The 18,736-nt window shown below is 42.0% G+C and overlaps 1 protein-coding gene across 1 annotated transcript; it reads right to left on the reverse strand.

The window, feature by feature from the left end:
- Positions 1-1,296: 1,296 nt before the first annotated feature.
- Positions 1,297-17,740, reverse strand: ZNF592 (zinc finger protein 592). The gene is made up of 10 exons (XM_053462971.1): positions 17,612-17,740; positions 11,101-11,149; positions 8,498-10,779; positions 5,932-6,110; positions 5,292-5,468; positions 4,859-5,018; positions 4,494-4,751; positions 3,310-3,419; positions 1,990-2,143; positions 1,297-1,906 (listed from the first exon to the last, which is right to left on the reverse strand). Exons 3-10 carry the CDS (start codon positions 10,757-10,759, stop codon positions 1,460-1,462), a joined length of 3,747 nt encoding a protein of 1,248 aa, XP_053318946.1. The 5' UTR covers positions 10,760-10,779; positions 11,101-11,149; positions 17,612-17,740; the 3' UTR covers positions 1,297-1,459.
- Positions 17,741-18,736: the final 996 nt, after the last annotated feature.

Genomic DNA, 18,736 nt, shown 5'->3' on the forward strand with positions numbered 1-18,736 from the left:
AACCAACCTGTTAACATGCACAAGACTAACTTCCACTCGTCTGGATATATTACTAAAAGACCCCCTACTCGGTAAATGTTTAATGTACTCCCAAGAAATCTTCCGAAGACTTCTTTGGCTATGCCTACAAAGGAAGCCGTAAGGGAGTGTGACATAATAGACCGTGTGTGAGCCACCAACAATTCCGCTGAACACTGGGGGAGCCGTATAAACCGGTTCTTCAAAAGTCAGAACAGAAGATTATTGTAAATGCTCTTTCCTAAAGCTTTTCACCATTAGAATCATGAATAGAGCATGTTGGTCATTTGCGGCTGATCTCAAAAAAGGCAAATAGAGAAAAGTTGCATGTATCTCTAATTTTTAGTATGAGGATGCTAATCTATGAAAAAAAAAAGGATTCAGTTAACCGACGTACACATGCAGTGACAAAACAGTCGAGGCCTGGTCTTCTAAACAGCCCTTAATGAGACACGGAGACACTTTAATGTGTGACTGGCCCTCTATTCATTAAAGATAATGTGATATGTCTTCATGAAAACAATGCTTCCCAGATGTATGCATGTCAGGAAACATCACTTTCCCTCTAATGACTAAAGAGCAAAGGCAGACCTAGATACTTCAATTATTGGATTTTTAGGATTTCTTCGGATGTAGCTTTCATAAGTTCACGGACTCCATTGATGTAGCAAGCTCATGCCAGACACACATCTAGACAGCTGTGAGGACTGACTTTAAGGATATTTAGGTTTTTTAAGCAGTTGGTTGTTCCTGTGTTCCCAGTCTTTCATAGTAAATGGCTGGTTTTACGTGATCAACTATTGGCCAATAACAGGTGGACTACAGCATACTATGGACCTGTAGGGTGTGAAAATATTCCATCCACTTATTTAGGGATGCAATGTAAAACAAACTTCCCTACGAGAAGCAGAAACACGATTCTTGGATACAAAAGAGGGTTCAACAACACTGAAACATAACTGGCACATATTACACTACCAAAAGCATCATTTAACTCACAGAATCTGTCCAGGAAGAAAAGAAACACATATAAACCAGGGTTCTCGACCATTTGATCTCCAAAGAAACAGGCAGTAACCACAAATTGACAGAAAGGAATACTGTGGGCATGGGGAGATAGATGTTCTGTTGTTTAAAATAATTGTTGAGATGTATAACTTACGTATATACCCCCTTTTTTTGTTTTAAATCTCTGCGAAACCCCCTTTCATATTGCTTGGCCTTGCCTATCAATATAAAGGATAGTTGTGTGGAGGTTCCTAAAAGAATAACAGTCCATATAAACACAGTACCTTAGTATTATTTTTTTTTTTTTTACACATTTTTCTTTTTTAATTTAAATCAATACCCATCCCAATCTCTCAGTAAAAATATTTTAAACTCTCTTTTAGTCTTTAAACATTTGTTTCCAAAGTTGATCTTAAGTCTATTAAGCGTCAGGCTACTGGGATTCCTGCTTTACACAGCTAGATGGGATATCATCATGAGTCCGGAGGTGAGCAGCGTGTGCACTCTCAAGGTCAAAAGTTAAATTGCACCGGACACACTCCCATGAGCCTCCATGGTCCTGCTTTATGCTTGAAGGCTGGGGGGCTTCTGGAGCAGGGTTTACTTGTCTCTGATCAGTGTCCTCTTCCTCGTCTTCCTCCTCCTTCACCTTGTGCACGATGAAGAGGTGCCGGTTTAGAGAGATTTGGGAGGTATAACACAAACCGCAGTGCACACACTGGTAAGTGGAGTTGTCAGTCTTGTGCTGAGGTATGTGCTCTAAGAATTCCGTGTTGTTGTTTGCAGTAAAGCTACACTTTGCACATTTATACAGAGTTTTTAGTTTCTTTCCCTGGGAATCCTCGAGAGCCTCTGTAGCAGTCCTCTTCACGCCTGTGATCTAGGTGGAAGGTATAGAATAGAGATTATAATTAAAAAAACAAATTATACACATAGTGCATGTGAATAGGTAGAAAGCAGTACCTGCTCCTTATCACTGCTCTGTGCCGATGTGTTGGAGGGCACCAAAGCACCCTTTGTCACTTGGGTGAGTTCAGGGTTTTTAATGCCATGCATTAGGATGATGTGATTGGCCAGCAAAGACGGCTTGGCAAACTTCGGCTTCTCTGTGCAGTAGCTGTACGTAGAACGAAACGAGAGAAGTGGTTAGAGATGGCTTGCGCAAAGGTGGAGCCAGGACCTGGGCTTTAGACAGAATCATATTTTAGCCATGCAGAAAACCTCACGGACCAAAGCCAACCCCGACAAGTTTATCCTGCAAAGCTTGCTCTGCATAATGCAGTAAAAGTAGATCTTAGCATTCTTGTGTAATTTTATTCTATTAGGGGGAACACTTTCATATGCACTTTATCAAATATGATAGTTGTGTGGCTCCTTTAAATTTTCATGTCATCTGTTTTGCAAATGCATAGGGGGGATTCTGAAGAATTTCCCCACATGCAATCGCCCCCCGCTAAACGCCCTGCAGAATATGTGTCCAACCTAACATCTCCCTGCTCATAACATACCCCCCTCCAGTCAGCTCCACCGCTGGCTCAGGACAGGATAAGGTCTGTTCCATGCGCATGCCATGCGCATGCGTGGAAAGGGCAGACGCTGATTTTAGCTTCAAGCAGCCAATCCACTGCAGCAATACACAGACAATTGAGACAGAGGGCAGCTGGTAAGTGCTTTATTTTAGTTTTGGAAGAATGCATATTAAAGTACCCACAGAATACTTTACAGGGGAGGGTCAAGGACAGCCAACTATCTCTTTACCTATACATTGTGCAGCCTCAGCTAAGGACCTTGGTAGTACACCGTTATCACAGAGACAGGTTATTTCACCTCAACTGAATGGTTTAGTGATCAATCCTTCGGTGGGAGAACTACTGAACCCAGCTCTTTCTACCAGAGGGAGAGTACAATTCCCGTTCAACATTCATTAGAGGAAGCAAAGGACTAAAAGCCAAAAGGTAGTAAATTTCTCTTCCAGATTGGTGCCCTAAATCTTAATTTCTACAGTGATTATTCCCTTTGCTCTGTGTAAAGTTTTACTTCTATTTGTATTACATCTGTCTTGTAAGCAGAACATACTATTTACCAGTACATACATAAAAACTAATTTCCAGAAGTAGGAAGTGGTTTAAGAGACCAAACGACCTTTCACATCTTTTGAAAATAACTTAAAATACCACCAAGCCGTTAAATAGATCATTGTTTGGAGATTAATATCAAAGATATTTTTTCTGGCTTTATATTAATCAGATTGCCCGGCCATGTAGTATGCCTTAGTGCTCATACCAGCATGTGTAGTCTTTTTTTGTGTCGTGATTGTTCCGTACGTGTCTTCTTAAGCTGGTGCAGGAGTTAAAGGAGCGCTCGCACTGTCTGCATGGATATCGCTTCATACACTGCGAACGAAAGCAGATACACAGAAAATAAAGTCAGCGATAGGTCACCCAAAGACCGGCGTAACAGTGTGTGGTCGGCACTATAAAGGAAACGCTTAAACTGCCAACATTATTGTGCAAAGAACCAAAAAACAATGAAGCAAATGTGATCGTTTTCCTTTAAATATGATATATATGCTCTTCATCCAAGTTACAATAATGATCAAACACACACAATTATATATTCAAAACAGACAGGGATAATACAGTAATGTGTGGGATGGAAAACATTTATGTAGACCCTTAGGCTCATCACCTCAACTAAACGCGTAACTTAGATGTAGATCAGATCACATTTTATGAACAATTAATGCAGTAAACCGGGTAATTCCAAACTAGATATTTTAGTAGTTTATTTCAGCAAGACATATCTACATGATTCTGTTGGGTAATAAATGGAGCAATTTGAAGAATAGTCTGCATTATGTTTAATCCTTCTTTTATCATATCTTAGGCAAGAAAAGGGAAGTGGCAGCAGCGCACAGGTTCAATCTGAGAAGCCAAACACATTGCACCCATCCATTTAATATACCTGTACATAAATATATATTTATCATCTCTCCTCTATATCTTTCTACTTATCTCTACATTTTCTCCCTACCTCTCAGCATTTTCTTCATATCTTCCCCCTTTCTCTGACATGCAAAGGGGGGGGAAGAAAGGGGACAGATGGTGCAAACTGGGGGTGAGTGAAAGACAAGAAGTGGGAGAGGTAACAGAGGAGATTTACTCTCTCAATATCCAACCCTTTGTCCTCTCTTTCTCAACACTCCCTCCCCCTTGTGCCATCTCGCCTTTTTCTCAATACCAACCTCTATGTGACATCTGTCCTTTCTCCCCCTTGCACCGTCTCTCCTGAAAACCAACCTCTTTGCACCATCTCACCTTTCTCCTCATCACCCTTGCAGTCTTTCCCCTTCCACAAACAACCAACCATGCACAATGTGCACTAGACAAAGAAACAATTGAAGCACACACTTGCGTACATGTATCCATCCTGTCACATTATGGTAGGACTTCCCCTTTAAACCTTACTTTGCCATGACTCTTCTTCATGTGGAACACATAGGTCTCTCGGTCTAGAATCCACTCTGAGCATTCTCCACAGGTCCAGCCTGAAAGCTTCAGTTTCTGCTGAGACTGTGAAGAGTCAGTGTCCTTCTTGGAGGAGGACGCTCCATCACCCTTGGATCCTGCCTTCGCTGATGTAGAGTCGTTTTTCTCTCTTGCAGTATCAGACTTCTTCTGGACGCCTGCAGTTTCATCAGGAATTTTAGGAAGGCCATGAACACTCTGTTTAGGGTAGCAGCGTATAAAGTATTTTATTAGCAATCTTATAGGACACTCCGACCTTGGTTTTGGACATACATTATAAAAGATACATCAATGCAAGGTCTTACCTTGAGATGCTGAATTAGCAGCTGTTTCTGCATGTAAGCCAGCTGGCACTCAGGACACTTAAACACATTCACTAGCAGGGTATTGGTGTTCTGATAGAAGTGCTGGTGCAGAAGCCTCTTCTTATTGAAGACTGTCTCACAAGAACACTTATAGATTATCCTGTAAGACAAAACATGCTTACAACCCAAAAACAAATGGATTAGCAAAAAAAAAAAAAAAAAAAGCCTTCACAAAACAGCATTTTATTTCTCATGACCGCGTGTCACCATTAACACATTATCAAAAATCATAAATCCCTAATAAACAAATGAGCCCAACATGCCTAACATTGTGAATCTTATACGTTCAAAAAGGGGTACAAAGAGGGCCTAGCGACTAGGCTCTAGAAAATCAGATTAAGGGAGTGAATTGTGTGACACGGGAGACACTTACTGTGCATTCGTATGGGTGGCAGTGGGATGCTGGGCAGTGATGTGAGCAGCCGTGTTTTCTGTGCTCTTGAAGGCCATCGGGCAAAAAGAACACTTGTGGAAGACCTCACAATGCTTGTCCTGAATGTGACCTTTGAGCAACCCAAGAGACATAAACACCAATCCACAATGAATGCACCTGTTGAAAAATAGATAAAAAAAAACAATCAATCTCTTATACATAGCCAGCCTGGCTAACAAAAAAACAGTATATAGCTGTGTGTATATGAAGCACATTTAAGCTGGGTCATGCCTTCACAGAAGTCTCAAATTTGACCAAAAATGGTCAACTGCACACACGCACAATATATACATGAAGCTTCTCCTCATTTATGGAATCATTGAATTAAGATTGGAGAAGGCCGTCCACATCTGCGTAAACAAGATGGTGTTTACTGTACAAATGTACACAAACATGAACACAATAAATGTAGATTGCCAGAGATTGTGTAAGCACTCATTTATCAAACCAAACAGTTAAAAAGAAATATGATTACACTATCACTTGCAAAAGCCGGTGTGAGGCTCAGGGTGTACATCATCTGTCTCCCCTCACACATTTTGTAATATATATGTACAGCATTCTGAGAAGCTATACTCACCGAAATGCCACCTTGCGTGTATAGTGCAGACAGTTTTCTTTGACGTGGGTCTGGAAATAGGCTGATCGACAGAGCACCCCACATTCTGGACAGCAATACGGAGACTTGTGTGTATGAGTGCGCTGGTGAGCCCCGTAACTGCACTTATTAGGGAGCATCATCTGGCACACCTGGCAGGTCTGCAGGGGTAGTGAGAAAACGGGTTAGACAAGAATACAGAGTATACGTTTTCAGCAAAACAATAAATTAAATACTAGCTTAGACATGACAGTAGCGGGAGGCAAAACAGAAATGATTGGAAACAAACAAGCAGAAAGGGCACAAAACATAACAGCAGAGGTTATGCAGAAAAATACCATAAAGGGATTTGAAATAGGCAGGCAGGCCATAAAACAATGACAACAATATTAAAGAGACAAGGCAGACAGGTAAACAAGAAGAAATAATAACCAAGTTTAAGTTAAAAGCACCACAAATAGCCATGATGCACATCTATATAGAGAAAAACATTAAAAATTATTGTGTGCCAGTATATACGTGGACTCCTTCCCGCTACCTAACATCAAACACCAAATATGAACTAAGTGGAACTAAGTGGAAATGAGTCTTCTAGGCTCTCGTAAAACGTTTGGAGCAATTTCTAAGTAGCTATTTGATGATCCTACTAGATGTAAGACGACCAATATACAGTGCAACACAGTATTTTAAGTGACGTTATTCCACATCTCTACAAAGTTTCAATATCTCTTCTACCTCCCTTTTAAACTTCCATTTCTGTGAATCATATTCTGCAAAGCAACTTTTTTTTAGAATCGCATTTTTGTTACATGTTACATGGCTTCTTTAACCTCCCTGTGTTATTATGAATGGGCCAACACTGGCAAGTTTCTCCATCAAAGAGGACCGAGATGGAACCGCATCGTTCAACGTGTAAAGAGACTGCAGAATTCAGGTAAGCTCCTCTGGGGTTGGACCTTCATAATGTATAGTGAGGTCAATGTAATGCCATCAGTCTGATGCTGCCCGATTGAATTAATAAAAGCAAACATTGTTTCACCAATTCCTGAAAGGGGCAGTGATTTTAAATGTATTTCTATAGATCAGATGTGCAAATAGTATTTAGTTCACTGGTGCATGTGTTTTAAAGTAAAAGAGCAAGATGTAGCTTAGAGTCAAGCACTCCCTCTCAACAGAATCATATAGCATGCCTAATGCATTGTCAAAGATGGCATAATATATTTGAGGGGCTACTGACCTCTTTAATGCAGAGTTCCAGATTCTTTCACTATCCATGCTAGTTTAGACTTTAGACTAGTGCAGACTTGTTTTATCTAGCTCTACAGCATCTTTACCATTCAGTAAGAATCCTTAATCTTTACAGTACCTACTTTTAGAATACCAGGTATTTAAAGGCCCCTCAGAACCTTGAAAAATGTTGGCAGTAGAATGGGTTGTACTGAAGAGCTCATAAAAAATGAAATTTCTGCCGTACTATATTTGCCCTGGTCCAATGGAAGTGCTATTGTAAGGTTAACGCATCTAGGAGAAACCTAACAAAATCACCTGTCCACTGTAGCATCACTTACTAGAGAGTTCTAAAATGCCTCTAGAAGCAACATCAGCTTCCATGGCCAAGCAGCTGCACACAAGCTGAATATCACTACATAGACATTTGTGGTGTAAAGCAACTGGACTGTGAAGCAGTGAAAACATGTTCTCGGGGGTGATGAATAATGCTTCACTATCTGGAAGTATGATGGAAAAATCTGGGTTTGGCAGATTTCAGAACCCTACCTATCAGAATGTATAGTGCCTAGTGCAAAGCTTGCTGGAGTGTTAACGGTCTTGGGCTGTTTGTCAAGGTTTGAGCTAGGCCCATTAGTTCCAGAGAACGAAGCGAACCAGTGAGTTCCAGCATGTTAATGTTCCAGCATACAAAGACATTTTAGACATCTGCATGCTTCCACCTTTGTGGCAAACATTTGGGGAAGGCCCTTTCCTGTTCCAGCATTTACTCTGCCCCTGTGCACCAAGCAATGTCCATAAACACAAGGACTAATCAGTTTGGCATAGAGCAACTGGAGTGGCCTGCACAGAGCCCATTAACCATTGGGATGAATTGGAGCACTGATTGCAAGCCATCCAACACCAGTGCCTGACTTCACAAATCGTCTTTAGGTTGACTAGACACAGATTCCCACAGACACTCCACAATCTTGTGGAAAGGCTTCCCGGAAGCTGTTATAGCCACAAGAGGGGGTTAACTGCATATTAATGCACAAGATTTTGGAATGGGATGTCCAACAAGTACATTTAAGGTGTGATGGTCAGGTGTGCACATGAGATGGAAAAGTTAGCATTTAGGCTGATTTTAGTTATGGCATCTCCCACAGAAAAACCATAGCTATAGAGATGTTTAATTGCTAGCTTTAGTATATGCAGCCTCTAAACATTCCTAAACATCTGAAGTATTAATGAGTGATAGGTCTGCTTACATATCCTTTATATTTGCCAAAAGTATTCTGCTTTCATATTAGTAACTAGAGTGAAGAGTCAGCCAACTCACCAGTCCATCTTTATCTTCAGCAACCCTTTGATAGTGTCCTGCTAGACAAGTGTAATCATCCACCTGCTTGCCACATTCTAAACACTTGAACCCATGGCGTATCAGTCCATATGGGTCTGCATAAAGAGGCATGGCTGGTGAGGCATAAGAAGAAGTCCCAGACCCAACACCTGGTGGTACTGTTGAAGATACTGTCCGTTGAGTGGCAGGTAAAGGCTGAGCAGCAAGTGCTAGAGCCACTGGAGATGGTGCCAACATTTGTTCAGAAGAAATGGGTTTCATCATTAGTTGGGAGCACTGCATGATCAATCCCTTAGTCTTGTGCTCCCTGGCATGGCTCAGCAAGCTGCATTTGTTGTAGAACTGAACAGTCTTGGAGCACTGACTGCACATAACCTCTATATGTATACTGCGCCTGCTATGGTGCTGAGCAAGGCTCTTTTCCAATGCAAATGAATCACCACACTCAAGGCAAGTAAAGCCAGTTGCTGGAAGGTGGATATCACATTCAGGAGGTGGGTTCAGATTTGGGGTGTATGTTGGTACAGGATTGGTGCTATGCAAAAGTTTATTAAATGCCTCGACAATGACTGGTGCAGATATTTTAACTTGGTGTACCAATGGTACAGTCATAGGCGCCACCTGCCCTTGTGTCTGCCTTGCTGATGTTGCTTTGGCAGCAACAGGGGTAGTAATACTATTTGGAACCAAGTTGAGACTGGCAAGGTGGACTGCCTTGGGAAGCTGAGTGGTAGGGTTGGAAGTTGTCTTGGTTGTAGGTGGGGCTTGTTTTTTGTTTTGTGAAGAGTTTGAGGTCTTAGCCGATCCACTACTAGGGTTAAGATTTGATGTTGTTGCTCCCTTTTTCTTATCAGCTTTGGCATTAACGACCTGGGAAGAGGTCACACCGGGTACCTGGCTGCTTGTAGGGGCTGCAGTTTTCCCTGGATTCCTCACCTTTTCCTTTTCAAAGTCAGTTGTGTCTTCCAAGGGAACACAACCTTTTATGTCCTCACTAGAAGAGTTCTCAGCCTGAAAATCATCTGGAGATTTTACCATATCATCGGTTTCAACCTCAGGCAAAATTCTGGTTACAGTTCTTTTGATCTCTCCAGATGAAGTCTTTATGGTCTTTATACGCACTTTAGGAATTGCAGGAGGAGATCCAGCACAGACTGAAGGTGAGCCTTTGCTGCTTGTGTCACTGCAGATGCTCATAGGGCTGTCAGGTGGTTTCAGAATTTTCTTAACCACCTCTAGTGGGCTTCTGGGACTTTTAGGGGACTTGGGCATTTTGGGACTACCTTTAACACTGTCTTTTAATGGAACAACTGCTTCTTTAGTAACACTTGAGGGTTCTTCTTTGGGGACCATGGCAACCTTTTTGGCCTGCAGTGCAACCAAAGCAGCCACACAAGATGATAGCTTAGAATTCGCTGGCTTGATACGCTGCCGAGGAGGCACAGCAGAGGAACATACAGTAGACTCTGAAAATACCTTTTCTTCAGAAATATCGTTCTCCTCTTTAAAGGACATAGATTCTCCAAGCAAACTGTTGGCCTTCTCGGTTTCTCTTCTTTGCTCAGCAGATCTCTCTTTTTCCAATTCCTTACAGTCTGGTTTCTGCTCTTTCTTACAGTATTCATCAAACATGCTTAGCTCAGTCTCTGCAGGTTTCCTTATTGAATCCACAACACATGACTCCACAGGAACATACATAGTGGGCTGTGGGAAATATGGACTCTCTGATACTTTTTGCTTGCTCAAGACTCCATTATCTTTCGAAGTGTCCTCAGGTTCAGGGCTGGATATGGGACTAAACTGGTTAAAAGTTGGCAAGGGTTCTGGCTTATGAGACTCAAGTTTGTCAACATAACCTCTTGAATTGTCCCCATTAATGAAACCTGGTTCAAACTTGACGTATCCTTGTCCAACAGTATGGGGCTCAGGTCCCACCTCTGGACTACGGAAGCCATTTTGTAGCAGAGTTGATCCCATGTGGTTCCCCTCTTTCTCAGTCGCTTCAAAAGATTCCTGGCGGCTGGTATTTTTCACAATAACACTAACTGCAGGAACATCGGGAGCTGGCACAGGCTGACTTAAGGACAGGTTTTCATCCAAGCACATTCCTGGTGGTTTGAGGTGGTTTTCTGGTTCATCACTTGTAGACTGGATAGCTTCTTTGGGGTCTAGGCTGGTTGCATCAGGAATATCGAAAGCAGCCAGGAGATCATCAAAGTCTGGAGTCTTCATGTCCCCCATGACTGGTGGTGTAACAATGTCTGTATATATAAAAAAAAAAAAATTAAAATAAACTCAACATGAGTTCTTTACAACTGATGGGAAATACTGTGCAAGCTTTCTTTAATGGGTTTTTGCCTGCAGTGTCTATGAAAAGGAAAAGGCTGCAACGACAGAAATAACCAATGCTACACTAGGGCTCGGCTTAACAAAATGACTAACCAGTTCTGTTTTGCTGGGGTTTTTTTGCTGTTTGTTGTCTAGGCACAAAGCAGCTCGGGTTAAATTTTTGCATACAATATTTTCTAGGAAAATGGTGGCGTTAACATGGAGCAGCTACAAAATGGTATAAAAATGTTTACCTGGCAGTCCTAATGCATGGCTCCACTCTGCATAGAGTCTGCACGCAACCTAAGAATAAACATATTAAAACAAGGTTTAAGTTACATGGTTTATCAGCATTCACCGACTCTCGCTACATTTGTTTGTACACTACAGAACTACAAAACAGCGATCCACCACGAATAAAGGAAGTGTAGACACTCAAACAGTGGCAGAGGAACAGACGCTTAGGAGCACTTCTAAATAACCCTGGCTACACCAACCACACACAGAATCTAGAAAGCAGCCATTTAAGACAATCTCTGTGTCTTAAAAAAGCGGCTGCCCTTTTGGGCAGGATCAGAATGAAATAAAGATGGAAATTCTTCCTCTGTAACGGCACAAGGGAGCTACAATTTAAGAGACTCCAAAGCGGGGGCGCACTATAGGACAGGCTATGACATCCTCTTTGTGCATGGCATCACATGGAACCGAGAATCAATACGCTGCATGGGTCGCAGGACGGAGTCTGGAAATCTTACCCCAGCCCCACTCTCTCAGTGTGCCAACTGTAAACACAGCAATATACACTTGAAAAGCATATAGGCAAAGGACAGTTTAAGCTGTGTCGGTATTATATTCACAACCACCAAACATAACTTCAAATTTAACCCTTATTGGGCAAGGTAACCCAAACAGAGGTTTTCGAGAAACATCATGGTCAGAAATGGAAGCCATCTTTCTCAACAAAATGTCATTTCACTCGCATAAAATCAAATATATATATATATAACATATTAAAAAGTACACTTATATGATGCCCCTTTCTGCCTAAAATTCAACGTTTACAGACATTGTTAAGTACAGCACAACATGCCCCTATATATGTCTATACAAATAGTATGGAAAAGCAGAAACCAGCAGTATCGTTTAAAGGAACAGCATCAGTTCCCTGACTCTTGATTCTTTTTGTATGTGTTAAGTATTGTTTTGTAAGTATTACATTGTAGCAGAGTGACATTTCTTCAGTGTTATCACATGAAAAGATATATTAAAATATTTACAAAAATGTGAGGGGTGTACTTACTTTTGTGAGATACTGTACATGCAACGTCGTCATTACTCCCACATAGCAAGCCAGTCCACATAAAACATATTTAAACAGTAACAAAAAACTGTTCTAGCGTAATTAAAGAAAGCTCTAAATCAGATATCATTAGGATGATGATGTCTAATGCAGGGATGTGTATTGTAATTTCAATCAGACTAAGTTCCATGTGTTGCATTACAGGTTCAAATTCTTACACGTACAAGGTAACCTGGTACTGCCACTAGCATGTGGGTATACCAAGGCTTCAATTCAGAAGAAAAAGCACAAGATTCGTATGACAAAGAATGCAGCATTCCCAATGACTTGAGATACTTAAATGTGTCGTTTCATTTCCCAAACACTACTGCGTGTGCGCATGCACGAAAGCCACCTAGACGGCAATACTGAGGTTGTAAGGATGAGAGGTTGCTTCTACTGTTCTCTTACTGCCTGGCAGCGCAGCTGTGTGATGGTTTCCTGTTGGCCCTAAACTATGAGGGGACAGACAGTGCTAAACTCCAGGATATTTGTTTGCAGCCTAAATATTATCTTGGAAACACTTTAATCACCGAGTTGTTCAAAAACCAGGAAGTCAGCTGAGCAGAGTCCCTGAAGCAAACCTGCAGCAGGATCATACCTTTTTATTTACAAGAATAACTAAAAAAAATACAGATTACATTCTCAGATCAATAACAAATGGTACAGTACAGCCCCTTCTTCTCAGCTCCCTTGGCTTTTGCAATACAGCTATCTTAAGGTCTAGCTCAGATCTGGAACTACCCCATTTTGGCTCTTATTCCCTGTAATGTTCCTTCAAGGCCAGCTGTCAGTGATTTTGCTTTACTCATTCACATTAACCATTTCTTTACCTGCTTCTAACCGGCCAATTCATCTATCCAAGTAATCACTTACTTTTAGCGACGGCCAAAGTGGTCATTTATATTGTTCACTGGTCGTCAGCAGCTATATGAGTGATATTTTCTGTTATAACTGCCACAAACTGCCATTAGAACACATACATGTGAACAGATACCCACGGTACTTTCGTGATCACCCCCACACACACAAACAAACGCCTGTCTTCAGCAGTAAACCCAGACCTTGTGAAGGCGACAATGCATGTTCTCTACATGCGGGACTCAAGAATGCATCATTCTGTTTTTGTTTCTGTCACTGTTTGTATTTGTTAGCATGTTCCCAGAGTCAGTGCCTTTTAACCAGCCAGCATAAAGACATCCATGCCAGGTTCACACAGTCACCCTTCTGTCTTTTCTACCTGGGATTGAGCAACTAGAGATTATGAAAGTAGACACGCTACAAGACGTTAAAAGGAACCCTTCTAGACTTTTATATTAACCTTTTTTATGGACTAGAAATGCTGTTCCTTACTATCCTTCAGGTATACCCTATCATCAGCCAGCTACAACAACTGCACCAATGTAAGAAATAGGCATGGTACCAAACCATACATCCTAAGAAGCTAGATTGGGGAACGGCCCCAGGGCTTTCTAACGCGTTGCTGGAACACCGTACTGCTAGACAGGATCAGGTGCCATGAGCAGCAAAGGGGAAGCATTAGCAATGCCGAGACTCTCAGATACACTCTGCAGGGCAAACAGAGGCTGGGGGGACTTCAATGGTTTTTCTATACTAATGTAAAATATTGACATGATTAACTCCTTAAAAACAGCAGGAAAGATATTAAAGAGATCCAGCCATCTTCAGCATTGAAGTTTGCCTGCAGACTCAGAAGCTGCCATTGCTGTCAGTCAGGTGACATCCTCTGCCCAAACATGACACCGAGCTGATTCTTTCTGCAAATGCTAATTAAGCACTTTTTATCAAAGCAGGTACATTCCTCTGCAGACTTTCGTTAGTTTGCGCCTGAGGGATTAAGACTGAGCCATTCTTTTGTTTACCACAAGGCAGTTTTGATCCGTAGTAAGGCTATTTGTCAAAAAGACAAAGTAGGATAACAGTGCCAGAAAACATACAATTGGCTAAATACTATGTAATTAAAAACTATGTAAAAACCATAATATTTCTTAAAAAAAAAAAGAAAGAAAATGGGGACATTGCACAAGATTTTGTGAAAAATGATACAATGGGATATTAGTAATACATTTTTGGGTGGGAGTTCCCCTTAAATGCATAAAACAGCTGTGTCCCTTTAACAATTTTACCCTCTTCTAAGGGTGTTTCATGCCCAAAAATCTGAGACAATTTTACTATGCTTCCTTAGAAGCGATTCTCCTATGAATTTTTGTGCACCCACACAGACATTAGTGTTTTTTTCAAGGACAGATAGAGCTTTCTTTGTATACCCTTTTCAGATGTACAGTCTAACGTTTAGCATTAATAATACATTAAAAAAGAAAAAAGAAAAAACACCACATTTTTTTCTAATACTTTCCTGTAATAATGGTCTCCAAGCCAAGACAGGGTATTAAACCAGGGCCATTTGGACACAAGCAACTGCAGAAAACCCACAAAAATGTATTCCGCTGCATCTCCAGATTACAGAAATCCCACATGCATAGTTTATTGTATATATTTTTTTTAAATGTACAGGCCACACTACATGACATTTTTCTGTGAAACAGCACACAGAATAGGACAAAGTAGGACAAAGGGTTAAATAATAAAACACTATACAAACAAAGTTTAGCTACAAAGAGATCCATTGTCACAAGTATGCCAGCCTTTTGCATTTCTTGTGCAAACACTTTTGGGGCCACAACTTCCTTCACTATCATCAGCTTGGCTGACATCAGGGATCAAGCATTTTCTTCCAGTATGCCACCTTGCACGCCTTTTCTAACTGTTTTTTTTTTGTTTACTTTATTAAATTTTTCTTCAAAATATTTTAACTTTTTCCAAGGCTCCTGATCAGTCTCTGACAGATCAGCAGCACGAGAACGCGAGGTATCCATTAAAAAAAAAAAAAAGCCTCAGGTGCCAGCCTGCTGCTGGATATTTTTTTTTCTGAGGCTGCTGATGAGTGGCACTCATAACAAATGACTGCAACATCACATTCATTGAGAATGCGAGGCATCCATTCATAAATGAAGAGACTTCAGGCCTGGGGAGGGTGAATGCCGGTTGCACCCATTAACCGGTAACCGGCAGGTAACTGCAAACAAAAGAAATGCAGGGTCTAATCAAAATGTTTCAAAAGCTACACTGTATATTGGACACTAATTCTGCCACAATATCACATTTATCACATGACACTATAGAAGTGTGGCCATTTGTCTTTGTACTGACCTTTTAAAGGGACACTCCAGCCACCATATGCACTGTAATGCATGCGATAGTGGAGTAGTCCCTTTAAATAGCCCTACCCTGGAAAATGCACGGAGGGAATTATGCAGAATCTCTTGTATGTATTTGCTTCTTTTCCTGCGCCCAACTTCTCTTAGCTGTGCCCACGTGATACACGCACCGCTAGCCAGCTTAAGCATGGGCTTTGTGAGGGTTTTGCATAAGGAACTTGAACATGCACTCTTAGTTGATGAGGCATGGGTGGCAAACTACACGAACTGTGCACATGTATCGTATCATAAAAGGGACAGTAAGTGTCCTACGCAGCTTCACCAACAAATAACGCATATTAAAGTATTTTAATATGCATTCTTCCACCTGCTTAAAAAACCCCAATAAAATCACCTACCTTTAGGAGAAGCTCTGGAGCACCAGCACCACAACCCCTTTTCACCCCACTGATTAGAGAAAATCCATGCATACACATTCACATACACTACTGCCCCTCTCACCGGCCACGTCGCTGCCTATCTTCTGCCATCGTGAATCTGGCACACAATGCATTCCCGCGGGTGGGCTGTGAAGCGGGTGATGTATGTCACCCAGCGAGGAAAGGTAGGGTGCATTATGTGACTCCGCCGGGTGCCTCACTGCACTTGCTACACCGGATTGATCGTGGAGTGCCCTCTTAAAGATTTTATATGGAAACAGGTTGTATGCCAACCGAACACAAAGCACAGCATATTTCTGTAAAATAATCCACTTTGATGGAACCTGTTCACTTTCCTTGAATATTGATGACATTTTACATCTCTATATAGCAAGCAAATCAATTTCATGTGAATACAATGTTATAGGTATACCACAGAAGCCACCTAAACATCTTGTATTCACCGCACTATGACACCTCTCCCCTGTTAAGTTACTAATTGTTGATTGGTTCAGGCAGTCTTTAGACGGGTATAGAGACTTTTAACATTCATTAGCTATACCAGCCTGGCCGCCCTATACTGCACATCGCATCCAACGCTGATCACACGCCTCTCCAAAACAATCATACTGACTCATACAGTGTACAACATATAGATGGCTTTCATAAACTAATTTATCTATAATAACTGTGAAACGGCACTTCATTTTTCTAACAAACGTATCAATCAGACTTTGTAAGCATATGCCATTGGCTGTCACAGTGACTGCCAACACTTTGTACCAGAACTACTCTTGTATATGAAGCGAGGAAAATTGAAATATAAACTAGATTATAATTTTGAAAACGGGAAAGCGATGATTACAATAAAAGTAAGAGCAAACTGTGAGCAAGGGTCTCTCTAGCACGGGGGTCTGCTTCCTAAACCTCACATATGGCACGAGCATTAGACAGTGTTTGTTTTTTTACATGCACACAAAGTGCTTCCAAGAATGGAAGCTCACTTTCACTACAATGGGTAAATAAATAATAATAAAAAAAAAAAAACTGGCAGTGCCGGTGGTGCCGCTGGCATAAGAGTGGCACAGGGGAGCGACCAAAATGATAGAGACTGCCTGGTGCCTGAGGGACATGACTTTTTAATAAGCAGATCTTCTAGATAAACCCGTGCTGATCTTATTTACACGGTACTTTATATTTGAACACATAATAAAGCATGATAACATTTTAATCTGACCTAAACCCATCAACCTGGTAATGTGTCCACGGTACAGAGGAGCCTTGCCTGCTCATCACAGGTCATAACACACACATCTGTATATTAACACCTAAAGAGACACTACTATGTGACATCCATGTACACGTTCAAACCATATGTACCTCATGTATGCTCATGTGTTATTGATGATCACTATAAATACGAATAAACTAAAGGTGAATGCACGCCCCTTGCCCCTACATGCACATGCATTCAAAGGGGCTCCTTGCACAGTCTTTAACAGCAAAATATATAACAGGAGAAACTCCCATTCAGGTAAATGGACCGGGGAGAGCACCATTATGATAAAGCGCTAGTGACACGGACATGTGCAACCACTGCTGCGTATACACGCTGTCGTCTCCCAGTATGCAGGCATATACACACAGCCTGGTATGTATGGATTGTGTACATCTCCTTCACCTCCCCCATATTCCTGGCAGTAAAAAGACCCCCCACCCCATTCCCCACCTTGCGGTGTATATTGTGCGCCCGGCCCTGCCTACTCACCTAACCTTGGCCTGTCCACCGGTCACAGGCCGGGGCCCCGAAGGGGCAGCTGCGCCCGGAGCCAATGTGTAAACCAGAAAATCGGCCTGATCAGTAGGCCCTGACCGGGAAAAACTAACATGGCGGAGAAGGACTGGGCCTGGGGAAGAGGAGGGGCCCTGCCTAGAAAAGGAGGAGATATGAGGTCTGAGCCGAGGAGAGGAGGGGCTTTCTGAGCAGCTAGACGGGAGAGAGTGGTGCCGGGACTGAAGGAAGCTAGAGTAGGTCGAGGCCCGGGTGGAAGGCGGGTCTCGATCGGGGTGAGGAGGCACTGGGTTGGCGACTGCTCTCCCCCGAGCAGGGGGTGGGGGAGGAGAAGCCCGTGGCTCCCATACCGGCTGGTGGAGCCGCAGCGAGCGCAGGACGTTGGAGGGACACGAGAAAAAGGAGTGGCCGCGATGGAGAGGGGGCCACACGGAATGGCAACTAAAACATCTCACGAAGGGCTGTGATAAGATGCGCTGGGCTGTGCGGTAACCCGGTTTATTACCCTAAAGTCCGGGGACAGTGGCTGCGCGTTTATTGGAGCAAATCCCGCAGGACACTTTTCTACGCGTTATACCCGTGTATAAAACATACAATGCAAGGGAAAGTATTAGCAAAGGCACCCAACGGCCACAGTGCAGACAAGCATGCTTGCGTAAAATGTAATGTGTGTGTGTGTGTGTATATATATATATATATATATATATATATATATATATATATATATATAGTAGCTTTCTAGCTGTAGAAGAAACCATGCCAAAGGCAGTAACTTTAAAAAGATGTAATGTGAATTTTTTTTTGGGGGGGGGGCATTGTCACCTGGCATTTACTCCGTGAGTACTTTAATATGCATTCTTATATGCAGCTACTAGTGATGTCCGGATTATGAACGAATCGTTCATTTGATCCGGTTCTTTTTAGTGATCCGGATGAATCGGTTCACTAGACTGAGCGATTCATTTGTAGCGGTTCAGTCTGTGAATCATGCAGCTGTAACCTGATCCTAGAGCTGTGAGTCATCTGCAGAGCACTCAGACACAGACTCTGGGGTCAGGTTACAGCTCATTAATTCACACAGGAACGATGACTCATAGAGTC

The sequence above is a fragment of the Spea bombifrons genome, chromosome 4 (genome assembly GCF_027358695.1).
Source record: "Spea bombifrons isolate aSpeBom1 chromosome 4, aSpeBom1.2.pri, whole genome shotgun sequence".
Taxonomy (NCBI): Eukaryota; Metazoa; Chordata; class Amphibia; order Anura; family Pelobatidae; genus Spea; species Spea bombifrons.

Excerpts from the sequence above, each read along its gene's own strand:
- ZNF592 (XM_053462971.1), bottom strand. The coding sequence starts at position 10,759 with ATGGGGGACATGAAGACTCCAGACTTTGATGATCTCCTGGCTGCTTTC. Across the intron at positions 2,144-3,309 it reads AAAAAAGACTACACATGCTG|CTACTGCACAGAGAAGCCGA; the intron begins GTATGAGCACTA and ends TTCTACGTACAG. Across the intron at positions 1,907-1,989 it reads AGAGCAGTGATAAGGAGCAG|ATCACAGGCGTGAAGAGGAC; the intron begins GTACTGCTTTCT and ends CCTTCCACCTAG.